The sequence below is a fragment of the Moschus berezovskii genome, chromosome 7 (genome assembly GCF_049115385.1).
Source record: "Moschus berezovskii isolate FMDL1 chromosome 7, NW_MosBer_1.0, whole genome shotgun sequence".
Lineage (NCBI taxonomy): Eukaryota > Metazoa > Chordata > Mammalia > Artiodactyla > Moschidae > Moschus > Moschus berezovskii.
The window spans coordinates 3,380,462-3,399,785 of record NC_142466.1 but is presented as its reverse complement, the minus strand read 5'-3'; the positions used below and the strand labels follow the sequence as shown (position 1 = coordinate 3,399,785).

Sequence of the window (19,324 nt, the reverse complement as noted above, 5' to 3'; positions counted from 1 at the left end):
CACCCCGGGGCCTGAGGTCCTCAAGTGATAGCAGAGGTCCGGACTGAGCCAGGAGCAGTGTGGCCTGTGCCCTGGCGAGTGGAGAGCCACCACTCTGGGTGGGAGTGGGGCCAGGAGAGGGGGTGGGAGACTCAGGGGCGGAGGGAGAGGCAGCACCTGGCAGGGTCTGGGAGGCGCTGGCTGCTGCGGCTCGAGTCAGGGGCACCCCAGACCTCCACCATGCAGCCCCCACGGGGCAGAGTCATCTGGTAGCCCAGGGTCGAAGTTAAGAGGGCGAGTTCGCAGCAGGTTAAATGAACCCCTGTACCCACTGTGGGTTCATTTTAAGTGCCTGGAGCGAGGTTGGTCAATCCCTTGCTGAGCTCGAGTGAGGGAGTCAGTTAGGGAGGACTTAGCTCAGGGTGAGAGTGAGGGGCGGCTGGCGCGGTGAGTCCTTCTCAGCTGGGTGGGTTCTGGGGATGCCCTTGAGTTCAGGGGTACCCTTTCTGTAGCCTCACTGAAGGCTTGTTTGGGGGGTGGAGGGGGCAGAAGGCCACTTAGAAGACATGCTCATTCCTAGTGGTGGTGGTTTCTGAAGCAGTTTCAACTGTTCGGTCCGACTGTGACCAGTACCTTGCAGGGTCATGTTTGGCGGTGGGCCTGAGCTGTTGGCACGGCCTTCCCTCTCCCGTACCCCACACCCACCTGCCATCTTTTTGGCAGCCCCTCCCCCGCTCTGCACCGTTGATGGTGGGCCCGAGCCCAGCCCCCCTGTTACCATGGAACCCCTTGTGACTGAGTGGGTTCTGGTTCCGTGCTCCTGGGAGACGTGCTGGGGGCAGAGACTTCGTGCCATTTCTCCTTGAGACAGTGGTCCTGGTGGTCATAGTGTGAGAGCGGTGTGTGTGAGAGCAGTGTGTGTGAGAGCAGTGTGTGTGAGAGCAGTGTGTGTGTGAGAGTGGTGGTCATAGTGTGAGATCAGTGGTGATAGCTCAGGAGCTGAGGTATCCTACTGTGAAACAGCAGTTGCCCCGAGTGGGGGTCTGCCCCTATCCGCGAGGATGGGTCGCAGAAGGGCCCGCCTGTGGGCGTTATTCCAGTGCTGCAACCCCAAAGCAAAGGCCAAGACAAGGAGGAGCTTGGCCTCGGACCGAGTCCTGGAAGCAGAGTGCCCTGAGGTGAGAGCAGCCGGGGGCTGGGCCCGTCAGATTGGCCCTCACCCGGCAAAGCGTTGGGGTTGTGTTTCCTTTTGTTAGCTTGGTTGTGGGCCCTGCCGGGCAGGGCGTTTTGACCTTAGTGGGCAGGATCGACCCCAGCAGGTTGACCTTGTAAGAAGTTGGGCAGGTGCTGCACGGAGGATGGGTGGGGGCCCCACAAGAAGGGAAACACTGGCTGGAGGAGTCTCTGGGGCACGTGGACTGAGCTAGAGAGCCAGTCCTTGAAGCAAAAAGGCTAAGCCCCTTAACGTCCCCTGTCTTACAAAGAAGGGAAACACTGGCTGGAGGAGTCTCTGGAGCGTGTGGATCGAGCTAGAGAGTCAGTCCTTGAAGCAGAAAGGCTAAGCCCCTTAACGTCCCCTGTCTTACAAAGCACAGACCAGTGTGTCCAGGATTTTAATGACGGGTACCTACTGCTTACGTGTATAACATACACCCTCATGGCTTCACATGTCTACTGCATGCCTCTTACAAGTGTAGGGCACTACTCTGGGTGCTGCATACTCAGTATGGAATAGGGGATATGTAGCCCAGGATTTTTGTATCTGTGCCAAGAAAAACAGAAGAATGGATGACGCCGTGTGGTTCAATTTGAGCAAGTTCACCACGTGGACGGCCCCGCGTGCACGCAAATTGTGGTAAAATACATATAACATGAGTTTAACATTTTAACCAGTTTATTGAATGACTGTGTGACTTCAGTGGAGTCAAGCTAACAGATGGCCTTGGGGTGCCATCAGCCTTTTCCCAGAGGAACACTCCAAAGCCTGGTGGCCTTGTAGACCTTATTGTTCTTCTTCACTCTCCCCAGTGATTCTAGGTCACTTGTCTGTGTGTCGTTTAAGAATCTCTTCATCCACTTTGTTGTTAGGTTTATGTTTAGGAACGTTTCTCAGACGTCCCTGGGTGTTGAGAAGGCAGGCTTGGATTCTGGGTTCTCCCTTGCCGCGTGCCGGCCAGGTCGTGGTGGAGGCTGATGGCCGGTCTGTGTTGTGGTGGCGTGTGTGGTCTTGGGGTCGGCAGACCCCCTCTTCTGTGGGGGGGCAGGGAGATCCTTTGTGTGGAGCCTGGAGAGACTTGACAGGGTCAGTCTTCATTGTCTTGCTCTCTTTTTAACTTGTGTTTGCATTTAGTGACTCATTTAATTGTTTTCTAGAAGTCTCCAGCTTCTAACGAGGAGGTAAATGTATACAAGAAGCAGCTCCTGGAAAGGGAAGAAGAACTCGCCGAGCTCAGAGCCGAAAGAAACAACACCAGGGTCAGTAGGGGGATTCTCACGTGTTGACATTTGCCCCGCGGGGGTCACCACTGGGCTCCGTGTTAGTGACTTTAAATTCTGTCTGATTTTAAAGTCATTTTTCACATCTTCCCACTGAGCAGACTGGCATGGATCAGTTCGGGGTTCTCATACCTTGCTTCAAATTTATGATGAGAGCTAATGTAATTTTAGTACATTCAAGGGGGAGTTCTCTTCACTTACATTTTTGTCCACGCTACACTTTTTGTGGGATCTTAGTTCCCCAACCAGGGATTAAAACCCATGACCCTGCAGAAGTGTGGAGTCTTAACTACTGGGCCACCTGGGAAGTCCACCCTAGCTTTAGACAGAACTGGCAGGATTCCGATGTGCCTTAGCATGGTTTCGGCTTTAGCGTGAGGCTGAGAGGAGTTACTGACCCTGAATGCAAGTGTGAGGTTGAAGGTGCTCCTTTGGCCCCGCCCTGCAGCTGCTGCTGGAGCACCTGGAGTTCCTGGTTTCCCAGAACATGCCGTCCCTCCAGATGACGGCAGGCAAGCAGCAGGAGCAGCCCGCAGCCAGCATGACCAGCGAGGTGGAGGTGCTCAGGGGGCTGAAATTTCTTTTTGACCACCACAAGGCCCTGGATGAGAAGGTACCAGCCACCCAAACCTCCTGGATTTGTACACTTGCTGCCTTGTTAGGTGGATGATGCATGTATTTATGTAACTAGTTGACTTTTGAGCTTCTTGAATTCTTGTAAATACATTTTTTCTGTAAGATGTCAGTTTTATATGGCTCAGGCATGTCCGTATCTTTGCGACCCTGTGGACTGTAGCCCACCACGCTCCTCTCTTCATGGGGCTTCCCAGGCAAGAATACTGGAGTGGGTGGCCATCTTCTACTCTAGGGGATCTTCGCGACCCAGGGATTGAACCTGCCCTCTTGCATTGGCAGGCAGATTCTTTACCACTGAGCCACCTGGGAAGCCCCCAGTTAAAAAGTATTAGTTGGCATAAATGTCTCAAGATTTATTATATTCTGTATATCAATTTGCAGTTAAAAACTGGGTACTAGAATTAATTTAGGATAACATTTGTTCTCTCAAACTTAGAATTTAAAGCTGTTAACAAGCAGATTTTCTTGATGTTAAGATCAATGAGAGCCATTAAAGATACTCTGTTACAGTAGCCATGTATTAGGGTGAGCATAGAATGAGGAGTGCACTAACGTGTATACACACATCAACACACAGTGACTCGACCCCTTTTATTTGAGTTGAGAGAGCGATTACGTATAGCACACGAAAGGTGTCGTTTGTTAGAAGAAGAATTAGGTGCTACACATAAAGAGGTAAGTTTGATCAGTCATCGTGTAATTTCAGTTATGGGTTTGTCATTTGTATCCTTTCATTTTAAAAAAGTATGAAGGCTGTAGTGGTGGGCATCACATGCTATTTAGCGTTCTGATTGAGGACCCGCCCACCTGGGGTATTTTAATGACTAGCAAACTAGACTTGTGGCTCAGAGCTGCAGGATCTCTTAAGCACCCCTTTGTCCAGGAGAAGACAAAGTCTGACTCTAATCACCCGGTTCTAATCGGGATGGACAGCATCACCAATGCACCATGTAGGTCTGAGCAGCCGTGAGGGTCCTGTGAACTCCCAAGTGCAGAAGGCAGTTTTGACCTCACCGATTTCCCGGAAGTGCTGTGTTCCCTCCCTCCCAAAACAAGGCTCTCTAAGGCTTCCTTTCCCCCTTAGAGATCGTCCGACGGCTCTCTAAGCCACGAGCAAACCCTGGCTAAGATAAGCGAGCTCCAGGAAGTCATAGACAAGCAGTTGCGGGAGCAGAGCCAGATGGAAGAGCACCTGGCAGCTCTCTCTGCCCACATGAGAGAGCTGGAGGAGGACCTGGACACGGCCAGGAAGAAACTCCTCAAGTCCAAGGAAGTGAACAGGAAACTGGAGCGGGATGTCCGCGAAGTGAGTGACGGCGGCCGTGTCTGTTGCCCTGAGGTGGTTGTGGGTCCCTTGTTCTCCCGGTGATCTCAGCCTCGGGATGGCTGCGCGAGTAAGAGCAGAGCTCTGGCGAGACACGACAGGCTGTCTCCCTGCCTCTGTGTCAAGGTCTCTGGGGTAGAAGAGGCCTGATCCAGGCGGTCCGTTGGCAGTGGACCAACATGAGGGTAGCCCTTGCGCTGTGCTGCACCCTGGGTGTGGACTCCTCATTTCTACAAGTTCTAGGGGGCCCAGTGTGTTCCTTTTAAAACATTCATTTATCCGTTCATTCATTTCTTGGCATGTAGTTGCTTTACACTGCTGGGTCAATTTCTGCTGTGCAGCAAACTGAATCGGTCATGTATATGTGTATATATATATCTACATATATCCCTGTTGTTTAGATTTCCTACCCATTTCCTTCACCGCAGAGCACTGAGGAGCCTTCCCTGTGCTGTACACTAGGTCCTTACTCTCTGTTGACTTGATGCGTAGTATCAGCAGTGTATATATGCCAGTCCCAGTCTCCCAGTTCATCCCCCACACCTGCATGTCGAATGTATTTCTGACGATGCTGAGATTTCCTTCTGATTCGCTCAGGCGCGTCTGGTGACGTCTGTGGAGGCCGTTCTCTCGGAGAGATGGGAGCATGCTGTGTGGGCTCTGCCGAGGTAGCTTCCCTGGCCGTTTTCTCTGGTTTGCTGAGGTTCCGCTCCTTGACAGGGATGTGTGACGGTGATCCCGGCGGTCAGACCAGTCGAGTGGCGTTTGCTCACCCTCAGGTCCTCAGGCCCAAGCTGTGTAACCGTGTAGAATCCTGATGTTTCTGGCGGTCGTGTCTGCGGGTGTCATGATTTATGAGAAACTACCTAACGGTCACTGTGAAAACAGAAGAGTGCTGGGGGTTCAGGCCTCCTCCTGTGAGCCTCACCTCTCCTCTGTACGCAGACAGACAGCGCCCACCCTGCCCCACCCCTCCCCTGTGACACCGTCTCAGACAGAGCCCCTCCAGTATGTGTTCCAGCAGGTGTACTTGTTTAGTAGCTTGGTGTGAGGAATTCTGTGTGAGAACTCAAAACAGAAATATTTGCACATGTTTGTATAACCTTCTCACACTACTCTTTGGCAACAGGAGGAGATTAGGTGGCAGAGTTTAATACGCTGAGAATTCTGGAAAAAGCGTTTTTAAGACCTTTCACTTTTAATATTAGGACTTGGCCCACATTGGTTACTTAGTGACCGCAGAGGGACCCGAAATGGATTTTGAGCTGGCAGACAGGAGTTGCACCAGCAGCAAGTTCTGGTCCTGGTTTGAGCATTTCATACATGTGGTTTAATTCTGCTTGAGAAGGCTGCTTCCAGTTGTGTTACACTTTGACTTCTGTTTCCACTCGTTAATAGTCTTACTTTAATTTTGAGGAAATTGCATGAGATTTTTCCAACTTTTACCCGAGGAAATGAGCCTCAGAGCTCCCTCTTGGGTCTGTTGTAGGTCCCTCCCTGTTCTGGATCACGTCCGCCTGTATGGTGTAGCAGACAGAGGTCCTGACTTCATGCCAGATACCTTCCCTCCTGGAATTCTTGCAATAACAGGGTAGTTTAGTATACTTTTTGTTTGCTGTTTGGATTTATTATATAGCAAAGAAGCTTGGTAAACCGAGTGGCCAGACAGAACATTCAGACAGATGGCTGCCCATCGTGGCAAATGTGACCTTTGAGGTAGGTGCGTTTTTGCTCACGTCCGAGAAAACTGCCACGTCTAGGAGTTTAATTTTGAGGACGCTAACTTTATGTTTGATTTGAAACTTAGGATTTAGTCCAGTTTTGTTACTCTTAAGTGTATCGGAGTGTTCCATGATAACGGCTTACCTTTTCTCCTCTGCAATGCCCGGTGTAGGCCATGGCCCAGACGGAGGACATGGAAAAGAGAATCACTACCCTAGCGAAACGCTCCCTCGCCGCACAGCGCGAAGCTGCCTGTGTGCATGACTTCAATGATAAACTTGAAAATGAAATCGCAAATGAGGATTCTATGCATCGACAGGTAATGGCCTTTACTGAACTGTGTCTGACTTTTATAGCATTGCATTACTGAGGAGGGAAGGTAAAGAAAGACCTTTTCATGTGACTCCCATGTTGAAAATCAAGTCCCCGTGTAAAGTTCTTATGACCCTAAAACATTGCGTTCAAAAGTGTGGATGTACGTCATGGTAAATCAGCTGTACTGGAAGGAAATACATTTTTTAAAAATTGGGGGTGACTGCAACTTCCAGGTTTGAATTATGTGGGACTTGGTTTAACCATTTTGTGGAATTCCTCTCCTGACTCCCTTGTTTTACTTGAGCGTGACTCTGTTGGCTTGTTAGCGTTTTTACTGAAAGAGCAGAGAGCAGCAGGGAACTTCAGGGCAGCGGGCTGCCTGTTGAGAAGTGGGTCACTGTGACAAGAGGCAGGGTTAGAGCTCCGGTCTGGTTAGGGATTGTCCTTCCTATGGTTTGGTGAGCCTTACTCGCTCCTGTTCCCGTGTGGTCTCAGATAATCAGGACTTAACCAGGAAAACCAAATCTGGCTTCTCTCAAAAAAAGTGAGTCGGGCCGGTGTGTGCCAAAGTGTATCATTGGCTCCACCACAAAAATAAAGCACTAGGAAGTCATTGAAATATATGAGGTGGAACACGTTCAGTTCAGTTGCTCAGTCGTGTCCGACTCTTTGCGACCCCATGAATCACAGCACACCAGGCCTCCCTGTCCATCACCAACTCCCGGAGTTCACTCAAACTCATGTCCATCGAGTTGGTGATGCCATCCAGCCATCTCATTCTCTGTCGTCCCCGTCTCCTCCCACCCCCAATCCCTCCCAGCATCAGACTCTTTTCCAGTGAGTCAACTCGTCGCATGAGGTGGCCAGAGTATTGGAGTTTCAGCTTTAGCATCAGTCCTTCCAATGAACCCCCAGAACTGATCTCCTTGAGAATGGACTGGTTGGATCTCCTTGCAGTCCAAGGGACTCTCAAGAGTCTTCTCCAGCACCACAGTTCAAAAGCATCAATTCTTCGGTGCTCAGCTTTCTTCCCAGTCCAACTCTCGCATCCATACATGACCACGGGAAAAACCATAGCCTTGACTAGACGGACCTTGGTTGGCAAAGTAATGTCTCTGCTTTTTAATGTGCTATCTAGGTTGGTCATAACTTTCCTTCCAAGGAGTAAGCAGCTTTTAATTTCCTGGCTGCAATCAGCATCTGCAGTGATTTTGGAGCCCAAAAAAATAAAGTCTGACACTGTTTCCACTGTTTCCCCATCTATTTCCCATGAAGTGATGGGACCAGATGCCATGATCTTCGTTTTCTGAATGTTGAGCTTCAAGCCAACCTTTTCACTCTCCTCTTTCACTTTCATCAAGAGGCCTTTGAGTTCCTCTTCACTTTCTGCCATAAGGGTGGTGTCATCTTCATATCTGAGGTTATTGATATTTCTCCTGGCAATCTTGATTCCAGCTTGTGCTTCTCCCAGCCCAGCGCTCCTCATGATGTACTCTGCATAGAAGTTAAATAAGCAAGGTGACAATATACAGCCTTGATGTACTCCTTTTCCTATTTGGAACCAGTCTGTTGTTCCATGTCCAGTTCTGACTGTTGCTTCCTGACCTGCATACAGGTTTCTCAGGAGGCAGGTCAGGTGGTCTGGTATTCCCATCTCTTTCAGAATTTTCCACAGTTTATTGTGATCCACACAGTCAAAGGCTTTGGCATTGGCCCCACCACAAAAATAAAGCACTAGAAAGTCATTGAAATGTATGAGGTGGAATGCATTACGATATACAAAATAGTGGCTGCCAAAGGCAGATCAGAAAATACTACGTACCATATGCTACTGTTTTCTGAGGATTTTAAAGCCTCACGTGTCAGTACTGTCCCCAGCATGCCTGTGTTCTTGGGCCTGGACTGCAGAGCCTCAGACGTGGGCTCCCAGCGGGCAGTGGTTCTGACTCCCATGGTGAGACCCACGGTGAGGCGCCCTCCCCGCTTAGGCAGAGAGCTCAATGTCTTCCGATCAGGGGTGCACTTCCTTACTTGCAGAACAGCTGCTCAGAGGCTGTTGAGCTCGGGATGCTGTTTATGACTAAGCCAGTTCAAAGTAAACTTTTGTTTTGCTTTAAAAATATTTGAATGCCGATGCCTTACTGTGGAAGCTGTGAGAGGTTTTGTTTCCTTGGGCACAAAAATCACTGCAGACGGTGACTACAGCCATGAGATTCAAAAATGCTTGCTCCTTGGAAAGCTATGACAAACCTAGACAGCATATTGAGAAGTAGAGATATCACTTTGCGACAAAGGTCCATATAGTCAAAGCTGTCGTTTTTCCAGTAGTTACGTATGGGTGTGAGAATTGGACCATAAAGAAGGCTGAGCACTGAAGAACTGATGCTTTCGAACTGTGTTGCTGGAGACGACTTTGTTTTAACAGAAAATAACCTGTTTTTTAATTTTTTAAGGTGGAAAATTTCAAACATGCACAAAAGTGGTATAATCATATACCACTTCTATAATATAGTATAATAAATACCCATGACCCATCAATTAGCCTCAGCAATTTCTAACACAGGGCCAGTCTCAAATAGATCATTCTTTTATCTTCTCTCCATTTTTTTTTTTATACAGTAGGTCCTAAAACAGCTTTTTAAACCATGAGGTTGATGCTCATTTTATAAAACACAGACTTGCCAACTTTGTTATTACATTTAAAAATTGCTTGAGGTAATTATTTCCAGTTTTTTAATATGAATTTTCATATTGGAAAAGACCCTGTTGCCGGGAAAGATTGAAGGCAGGAAGAGAGTGGGTGACAGAGGATGAGATGATTGGACGGCATCACCAACTCAATGGACATGAGTTTGAGCAAGTTCTGGGAGTTGGTGATGGACAGGGAAGCCTGGCATGCTGCAGTCCATGGGGCTGCACAGTCAGACACGACTGAGCAAGTGAACTGAACTGAATATGAATTATCATTGGGAGAAAAGCTATGACCAACCTAGACAGCATATTAAAAAGCAGAGACATTACTTTGCAGCTATGGTTTTTCCAGTAGTCATGTATGGATGTGAGAGTTGGACCGTAAAGAAGGCTGAGCACCAAAGAATCAATGCTTTTGAACTGAGGTGTTGGAGAAGACTCTTGAGAGTCCCCCTGGACTGCATGGAGATCAAACCGATCAATCCTAAAGGAAATCAGTCCTGAATATGCATTGGAAGGACTGATTCTGAGGCTGAAGCTTTAATACTTTGGCCACCTTATGCGAAGAACTGACAGATTGGAAAAGACCCTGATGCTAGGTAAGATCGAAGGCAGGAAGAGAAGGTGCGACAGAGGACGAGACGGTTGGATGCCATCACTGACCCGATGGATGTGAGTTTGAGCAACTTCTGGGAGATAGTGAAGGACAGGGAAGCCTGGCATGCTGCAGTCCATGGGGTCACAAAGAGTCAGACACGACTGAACAACAGCAATCATTACAAAGAATTTAAGTGATGTTGCATGTAAAGAAAAATATGTGAATGTCTATCTCCACTGGCTTTTTTCCCCAAAATGAATTTTCTCACCTTTTACTTTGTAAATTGAATTCATTTTACCCCCTAAACCAGACTCAAGCTTCTGTTTATATACTGGGAATTTCCTCTACCAACGTGTGTGTAAGCCGATCCCCTTTAAAGTCTGCTTGTTTCTGAGTGTCAATCTGCTTGCTCTCCGAGCTCCTCTGACAGGTAATGGCTGGTGACATTAAGGTCCCCCAGGTGCTCAGCCAAAGGGAAGCGTTGGGAGTGACTTTTGACAGGTGAAGTCTCTGCCTCCCTCTGCACCTGTCCGTCTGCTCTGGTGATGCTCAAGAGCCCACCAGAGGTGGCCGTGGGAGGGGACCGCCTCGGGAACCAGGGCACAGGGTGCTCACGTCACGGCTCCCCGGTGCTTTTAAAAGAAGGACCGTACTTTGCTCTTGAAGTTTATGAGTTTTTGTTTTTCCTGTTTTAGGCAAGGCAGGGAGAAGACGTGAAGGAAGAACACAATAAACCCTTATCTGATACCGTGGATAAGCCTGTGTCTGAATCAGATGAGAGGCTTCAGCTTCATCTGAAGGAGAGAATGGCTGCTCTGGAGGATAAGGTGAGCCAGCCCCAGGGCCCCTTTACAAAGAGGCACATCTGGCAGGGCCTATCCCGGCCTGGTCTGTGTGTGGGGAAAAGCTCCAGGACAGGAGTTGGAAAACTGTTCCCAAGAGGGCCTCAGAGTGAATGTCTTTACTGGTTACGAATAATTGAGTAGCAGCATTTCATGCTAGTCAATAAGCGTGACAGCATCCACAGGCAGTGTGTAAAGGAACAGACGTAGACGTGTGCCCACAACCCTTACAGAAAGCATCAGTGAGCCGGATCCCCCGATGGCCCCAGTGTTAGCAGCCGCCGTGCTCGAACTTTGTTCTCGGTCCACCCTCACCCCTTCGTTTCTTTCTTAGAAGTTTATTTCTGGGGCTTTGCTGGCAGTCCAGGGGTTGAGAGCCCCCGGGGAGCTGCCCTGCGGGGTGGGGCACACCGCCTGCTTGCAGAGAGCTGGAGACCAGGCAGGGAGGGGGACAGTAGAGGCCGCTCCCAGGGAACTTTCAGAGACTCGCAGCAGGCGCTGCAGGGAGCCCTGGAGGAGGAATCTGCTGGTTCCCGTTGTGCGATTTGAAGGCGCGGGGGTGAATGGGGGTGAACCCATAGGCAGTTGGTTCGTTGGAGTGGAGCAGGAATGATGGCAGGTGGTCCTGGAGCCAGCGAAGGGGGTGGCCCTGCCCTGGGGAGGGGTCGTGATGAAGACAGGGGGCGAGGGCACTGGCCCCGGGGGACAGGGAGCCGGCAAGCCAGCATCTCGAGGCTGCCCGTCAGTTGCTTTGAGGTCATGTCTGGGAAAAGAAGGCAGGACCTGGGTGACAGTGGGGCAGGGGGGACATTTGCGGAGAGAAGGGTGTGAGGTGTGAGAGCGGGAGGGCGGCACGGGGCCCCGCAGGCACGCTCCCGTGCGTCTCTGATGACAGAGCCGCCCTTGCAGTGCGAGGGGCCGCCGCCCAGAACAGCTGAGGGCCTGTGCCCCGAAAGGAGAGCTGCGGCGGGGCTGGCCCTCCTGTCCGCTGGCTGCCCCTGCTCTCTCCTGTCTGTGGGAGTTCAGACCAGCCTGGAAAACGGAGGGCTGGGAACCTGCGAGGACGGCCACCTCGGTGAACCAGTATAAGTGATGACAGCTGAGGTGGACCCAGCGGCTGTGGAGCTGAAGGATTGCTTTTCCTTATTTTCCTTCAGCCTGGCTGATGGGGGCATGGATGTATTTTTTTTAATGTTTGCTTTCTGTCCCTGACTCCATCAGCCCTCGCTTGTGAATAACCTCATAGGATTGCCTTCTGTCCACGCTAAGAGCTGAGTGTCACCAGGCCATATGGGAACTGAATTCTCCTCCTGCCCGTTTCTTCAGTACTGCTCGCTTAAGAGATGCCAGTGTCTCCTAAGCATGGCCCATTTATCCTCAGTCAGGGCTTCCATGTAAAATTGTGTTCAGTTCCTGATAGACTTGAGCTGCCCTGAATGTCGCTGACGAGACGTGGTCCTCTCTTGCCCAGGTGCAGACCCTGAAGGAACAGGGCTGGGATCGCGCGCAGCAAGCCAGCGTGCTGGCCAACATGGCCCAGGCGTTCGAGAGTGACGAGGGCGTGTCTGACGGCGAGGGCGACGGGGTCACCCTCTTCAGCTCGGCCACTCAGCTGTCACCGAGAGGGCAGGACGATGCCGAGACTCCGACTGTGATGCTTCAGGGGCAGCTGGACGCCATCAACGAAGAGATCTGGTGGGTGCGCCTGATGCCAGCTCCCCGGAAACTCGGTTTCTCTGGGGAACTGTCTTCTCCTTAGAGAAGTCTGAGTGTTCCATAGTAAGAAAACTGACTTCAGGTCTGCCTCAAGAATTTTCAGTTCCAAGATTGCCCTTGATTCTAGAGCTCAGTCAGCCAGGGCGTTCTGTCCACAGTGTGGTGTCAGCACTCTGCAGGGGGGGGGGCGTTGTGGGGTGTCCCCCCCTCAGCTCTGAGCCCCAAGTTGGGTGAGGTGCCGAGGCGGTGTCCCCTGTGGCCCGTGCACCCTGCAGCACTGAGGGCGCGCCCTCATGTGTCGCTCAGAGACTCCCACGTTCTGGTGAAAAGCCGCCTGGATCAGAAAAGCTGGGGTTTTGGGGTTGGCAAATTCCCACTCAGATCTGCATTTTCCTTTTTAACTTAATACAGTGTGAAGATTGGCTTGTGGGAAGACAGTGGTCCAAGGACATGTGTTTGAGTTTTTCTCATCTCATCAGTAGATTTAAGATGTTTTCTTTAGACACGGTCTTGGCAGTTATAAAAATTTACAAAAGGGGACAGAATCCAAAGGCCCGCCTCGTGGTGAGCAGGGGGCCTTGGGTCTGGGTACAGCCAGGTGGCTGGGGGCCCCGAGGCCTGCCTGGTGCCACACCCGCACAGCGGTTCCCCTGTCCCAAGTCCACGTCCTGCACAGGACCCGGCAGAGCTGCTGCTCAGGTTGTTCTCGTCACGTCAGCTGAGGCCGAGGTGCCCGTCCCTGTCAGCCGAGCGTGGGGGGACTAGGGGAAAGGCAGGGGATGGACGGCACAACCAGCAAACGCAGGTGGTGCTGCCTGCACTTTTGACGCCATAGACAGACTGCTTTGTAGGCCGTGTTTGAGCACAGACGAGCTCAGAAAGATTGTCTTTCCCCTTCCCCGCAGGAAATATGGAACGGTTATATATTCTTATTTTTATAGCAAGTTGTCAGGTAAAAGTGATTTTTCCTTGACTTGATGTAAATGGTAAATTCTGTCCATCAACTTATCAACAGTGAAAAACTTTCAAGATGTATAAGTAGAAGTGAAACTGGAGAGTTTAGTTCCTGTAAGAATCTTGTATTTTAATTTGAAAATCATTTTATTTGCATAATCGAGTATTTAAACTGCTGTATAACATCTTCCATGACACATTAGGGGAGAAGAGCAGTAATCGTGAATTCTAGGTTAATGCGGCCCATTGACATGAATCCAGAAACTCACACAAAGCTGGGGGAGAACCTCATCAAGTGATGCGTTTGTACATATACAACCTCAAAAAAAAAGAAAGATCAACTCAGCACTTCATCTGGTCTGCAGACTTGTGTTTAGAAACTCCAGCTTGTTCGTGAATCGCTGTTTTGATTGTACAGAGTTCCCGACTCCCAGTGGAAAAGACTTGAGGCACTGACGTGCATCTCTGCCCTGAGAGCAGGGAAAAGGTAGAGGTTGTCAACTTCAGGTATCTCCTCACAGGGAGAGAGTCGCCACCCAGGCCCCGTCAGAATGTTAGAGTAAATAAGTGCAATCAAACGTGAATGATCAGGGGCCACTTTGTGAGACTCAGTGCTAAGTTATTCTAAGTTTGAGAATATTCAAAAGAGGGAAAGTTGAACCTTTTTGCTGAGATGTTAATTGAGCAACTGTTCCTGGAATTTGCTAATCGTGACACAGAATGCCAGCCCAAATGTGTTGTCCAGACACACTCCTCTGCTGACAAAGGCGGGTGACGGGTTTTATTCTATTTTAGCTTGATCGAAGAGAAGAACACAGAGCAGTCGGCCAAGGAGACTGAGAGCAGGGTGGACAGGGGGAGCTTAGGCAACCTCCGTCGTTGTAAAACGATGAGCTCCCTCAGCCTGTATCCCGGCTCCAGCTCGCCCAGCAGTGGGCGCTCCAAGCCCCAAAGGAGGCGGCACAGCCCGCCGCAGGAAGTAGACAAGCTGGGCATCACGACTGGGGTATGTGTCTGCCTCCTCCCTGCCGCGTCCCTCCCCCAGCACACTGGTTTTCTTTTGTTTGTTTGTTTTTTCTCTTTTTACCCAGAAGAAAATCAGGTACATTTGCTATGCTCAGAGGTCTAAGATTTTTAAAACTTCCTAGCCTTTAATCATTCCATAATGGCACAGTGACAAATTCAGTTCAGTTCAGTTCTGGATCACTGGCTTAGCACGTCATCGTGAACTCAGCCAGAGCCTGCCTCTGTAACATTGGGCCTGGCCTGTGCTGGGCACAGCAGCTGCAGGGAAGTTTCTGTTCTCAGGGAGCAGACAGCTTCGTGAAAGTTACCATAGGCAGCTCTCATGGCGTGTGAAAACCGTGCCGCACATTTTCCACTGGGGATGCCTGGCTGCAGGGTGCAGGGCATGCGGTGGGAAGAAAACCCAAGAATCTAAACTGGTCTGCTTGCTGATGGGCCTGGCCGTGCGCTCAGGCCAGCTCTATGTGTGAAACCGGGTTAAAAGCCGGGGGCCCCAGGGAAGAAGTCGGGCTTCCTCACTCTTCCGAGTCTAAAAACAGGATGACGTCCTAGGGCTTTTGGTGACAGAGTGTGTGGCTCTAAAGCACATGTCCCAGCTTGCTTTCATGTTTAGCTTAAGTTTTGTGAGTGCGTTGCTGTTTACCCCATGAAATCACGTGTACAACACTCTGTTTGTAACTGCACTTGCATTATCACTGTTTCCATTACCACTCATTTCATGTTAGCTATGTTGTTAGTCAGCATATAATTAAATTCACTGTGAATCATTTTAGCGGCATGTGAAGTGGTAACTAGTCCATGTTGTGGTCTTCTGACACGCTGTTTTTATAATTTGCATCATTGACTAAGTAGTTGAAATTTAAAATTCTTTGACGATTTCTCTGTGGTTTCATGCTTGATTTCTTTCCGAGTATTTGTAAAAGAACAGTTCTGTATATGTTTTCCTTGCTGTTGGACTTCTCTGACGGTGTGTCTGCTTTCGTTATTGGTTTTGATTTCCTGTCTCATCCTGCTGTCTGCTTAGTCGTTGTCAGTCAGGCAATGGTCAGTCAGTCGTTGTCAATCAGCTGTCGTTTGCCCATCCGTCTCCCCTCCCCCGTCCTCCCACTTGCTCTGGTCATAGCGGTGCTGTGGTCCACAGCGTGAGTCCCCTTAGTCGGGTTTGTGCTTTGTCTTCATGTCTCATTAAATGGTGTTTTTCCCCCATAGCAGTAAGTTTGAATTAGCGTATCACTAAGCAGTTACAGGAGAAGGCAATGGCATCCCCACTCCAGTACTCTCGCCTGGAAAATCCCATGGGCGGAGGAGCCTGGTAGGCTTCAGTGCATGGGGTCGCGAAGAGTCGGACACGACTGAGAGACTTCACTTTCCATTTTCACTTCCATGCATTGGAGAAGGAAATGGCAACCCACTCCAGTGTTCTTGCCTGGAGAATCCCAGGGACGGGGGAGCCTGGTGGGCTGCCATCTATGGGGTCGCACAGAGGGGACACGACGGAAGCGACTTAGCAGCAGCAGCAGCAGCATGCAGTTATAAGCGTAATGTAGATGGATCCTAAACTACATAACGTGTGTAATTCATAAATGAGATGATCCTTACATAAAGAAATGACCCTCTTAAGTGTAGATTTAATGGACTTTTGACACAATATCCTTTCTGTGTAGGTGCTTGTATTTAAGACTCTCAATCTCATCAGCTTTTGCACAGTTAATGTCTCTCTTAGACTTTAAAAAAGTATCTTCTATGGCTAATAAAATGTAAAGACTGCACCTGCTATTATGCTAGCTTTCATTCTTACATATTTTCACAGGGAACCTGCTTTAATGAATTTATTTTGCGAAGTTTTAAATCAAATTCTTTGTAAGGATTTTACATTAATGTCCAGTAGGTGGTTAGATTTGTTCAATGTTGAAATAGGTATTATGGTAACTTTCTCATCACTTAAATTACTGATTTAACGTTGAACATGTTTTTTGTTGAGAGAAACTAACTTATAGAGAAGTTTGGCTGAGAATAGACAGCTGTTAAGGCCCTTTATTGTACAGAATGCTGTGCTTTATTAAATCATGATGTTGTAATGGAATTGTATCTTCTGAGTAATAATTGATAGTGTTTCTCTAGTAAATCTTCAATAGCTTATTTAATTTCTGTGGTAAAAAAAAATGTTCTGTTTCCAGTTACATGTTCTCTAAATCTTCATCTCACTTATATGTTTGCAGTCTTTTTTGCTTTACTGTCTTTGCCTATACTGATTCCTGAATTTTTAGCTTCAGAGTCGCAATAAATCTGGTTTCTCTTCATTTCTTTGCATGCATCTATCAGCCTAGTGATTTAAGGAAGCATCGTTGAAAGGTAAACTCCTTAGAACTTTAGCATGCCTTTGTTTCTCTGTGAAGTGTTAAATAGTCCTTATCGTTTAATGTGAATGAACACTATGTGGTTATGTACTGGTGAATAATTGATGTTTTAATGGAAGTAATGAAACTCACCCACCACGTAAAACATGCTGATGGTTCTGTTGGAAATAGGTCATTCGTTGGGACAATTGTAACAGTTTGCCTTTCTCCCGACTTGTTTGCCTTCTAATCATCTCATGCTTATTTATAATAGACATAGTATCATTGGTTATTTTTAAATTTTTCTTTACTTATTCTTTTGGCCATGCTGCACAGCTTATGGGATCTTAGTTCCGCAACCAGGGATCAGACCAGTGTCCCGGCAGTGAAAGTGCCAAGTCCTAACCTCTGGACCACCGTGGAATTTATGCTCAGTGTTTTCTTAAAAGACGTGACTGTTAGATTTTCTTAAAAGACATAGATGTTAGATTTGCGGGAAGCCAATTTACTGACGGTGGGTAGCAGTGTGCAGGAGACTGTGTGCCGGGCACCGTGTCGAGTGCTTTGCGAGTCTGTCATCTCATCCCGCAGACACCCAGGTGAGGTCCAGGCTGCTGTTATCCCTATTCAGCAGACATGGACACTGAGGCTGAGAGAGGCTGGGCACCGTGCCCAGGCTCACACACACAGCAGTGTGGTGCGGACTGGTCTGATCAGAGCCTGGACGCGTACCCGTGGTGCCGTCCAGCCCGCTTTCCTCCTGAGGCTCTCGTGTCCATCACGGCATCCCTGATGGAAGGAGCATCAGGAGGGAGCTCGGTGCCGCTCCCCTCGGGTCACTTGGATGAGCCCCTGTTGTTGGAGTCCAGTGCCCCAAGGGCTGGCCTTCCTTGTCCCTCTCCTGCTCCCAGCCCTCTGACCGAGCACTCCTGGGGCCTTCCTGCAGGACTCGGGCAGCCGCACTCTGGTTCAGGCAGCTCAGTGCCCGGGAGCCCTCCTGCTGGGCACAGCAGGGCAGCGCCGTCACCCTGGGGTTGGTGTCCTGGGTGTGCTGCTCTGTCAAACCTTAACATGGATCAGCCGTAGGCACCCATATGTCCTCTCCCTTTTGAACCTAACTCAAATCTCCCTCCCCATTCCACTGCTCTAGGTTGATACAAGATCATCTCTTAGTGAGACCTAGGGGTGCTTTATGGAAACCACAGTGAGCAAATTACACTCGAACTGTGTGTAAGCACTTCAGGGTGTAGCCCCCAGTCTGTGTGTTCCCGAGAAATACAAGCCAGACCCATGGTGTTCGCATGGAGGGGTTAGGTACCTTTTCTGTGTTTCTCTGGTCGTGATGGGTTCCAGTAACCTGCATCATCACTACAAATGCTCTTGGGTGGTGGCACAAGCGGTGTCCTTTCCTCCTTCAAACAGAAAGGTCTGGACGGCTTTGCTGAGAGGTTTCTTCTTACTCTCGAAACTGGTGCTTCTGAGCAGCGTCTGGCGATGAGCACAGTCTTTTCATCAGGGCAGTTCATGCCATGCAGGGTTCACGGTGCTGGCATCGCTCTGCCCTCCTGCCCGACAGGGCCATCTGGTTGTTGGATTCCAGGGAGGGCAGAGCCCGGCTGCAGGGAGGCTCTGGTCCGGGGTCTCTGCACTCAGTCGGGTGCTCTCGCTGCCCCACAACCCTGCCTCTCTTGAACAAGACAGTCCTTTAAGATGGCATTAAGCTATAACAAGGGTTTATTTTGTACTTGGGGGAAAGCATAGCTAATAGATTTTCAAATAAGTTTCTGGTTATAATGTAAAGCCTGTGAGATTGCCTTTTACGACAGTCTTTTGTTACCCAATTTTACACTTACCTCATTCCCTCAGCCGCCAGCTATCCGGGAAGAGGTAGGAGGCATCGAAGGCAAAACCTCGACCCCTGCCCCACCGCGGTCCTTTCGGCTGGACCGGTTGCACACGGGGTCGCTGCGCACAGCCAGCCACGAGGCCATCAGGGACGCCTGCAAGTAAGGGGCCTGTGCGCCTCGGCATCAGTTTCAGGAGCCCTGCGCCTCTTGTCTTGAAAGAGTTGCAAGGATGATTTTACATGAATCCCACTGGGTTCGGTGCCTGGGTTTAGTGGTGGACTTCAGGTGCTGGGGGAGGAGAGCTCAGTGACCTCAGTGATTTTAGGAAACGTCCGTCTCGATGGATTGACTCCTGTGGGAGCTTTCCTCCTGCTCTTGCTAGAGGTCTGCCCAGCCCGGGGCGCGTTCCTGCCGGTGGCGGCCCCTTGCCTCTCGGGTTCACTCTTGAGGGTCCCTCCCTTTTCCTCAAGGGTCTCCTCTCAGGAGACTCTGTCCACTCCCGTGACTGACACTGTCCTCACTCAGACGACCACCTGCTGAACTCCCGTCCTGAGCCAGGCAGCGCTCGATGGAGGGCACGTGTGGTCACCTGACCAGCAGCCCTGCATGGTGACCGTCGCTCTCCTGCCACTGCCAGGGGCAGTCACCATGCGGGAGGCAGGGGGACTGCCCAGAGCGGGGGAGCTCGCCTTCCCTGGGAGTGTCGTCACCTGCCGAGCAGCGACCCTGAGGGAAGGTTGGAGCGCCCTCTGCACCAGCTGGCCTGGAGTCAAGCCCTCCTTGGGCGAGAGCTAGAGGCAGGGAATTGCAGCTTTCCCGGGTGGTTGTCTGTGGCCAGGAGT

The 19,324-nt window shown here is 50.0% G+C and overlaps 1 protein-coding gene across 1 annotated transcript; it reads left to right on the top strand.

Annotated features, from left to right (window-relative positions):
* Positions 1-955: 955 nt before the first annotated feature.
* Positions 956-19,295, top strand: LOC148777221 (liprin-alpha-1-like). Its single transcript, XM_088837794.1, has 8 exons — positions 956-1,157; positions 2,353-2,454; positions 2,924-3,088; positions 6,330-6,476; positions 10,457-10,588; positions 12,075-12,298; positions 14,069-14,279; positions 18,502-19,295. The coding sequence occupies exons 1-8, from the start codon at positions 1,041-1,043 to the stop codon at positions 18,643-18,645; spliced, it is 1,242 nt and encodes a 413-aa protein (XP_088693920.1). The 5' UTR covers positions 956-1,040; the 3' UTR covers positions 18,646-19,295.
* Positions 19,296-19,324: the final 29 nt, after the last annotated feature.

Bases quoted from the DNA above. Each gene is read 5' to 3' on its own strand.
- LOC148777221 (XM_088837794.1), top strand. From the start codon at position 1,041: ATGGGTCGCAGAAGGGCCCGCCTGTGGGCGTTATTCCAGTGCTGCAAC. The intron at 3,089-6,329 runs GTACCAGCCACC...TGCCCGGTGTAG, and splicing joins ACAAGGCCCTGGATGAGAAG to GCCATGGCCCAGACGGAGGA. The intron at 14,280-18,501 runs GTATGTGTCTGC...TCATTCCCTCAG, and splicing joins AGCTGGGCATCACGACTGGG to CCGCCAGCTATCCGGGAAGA.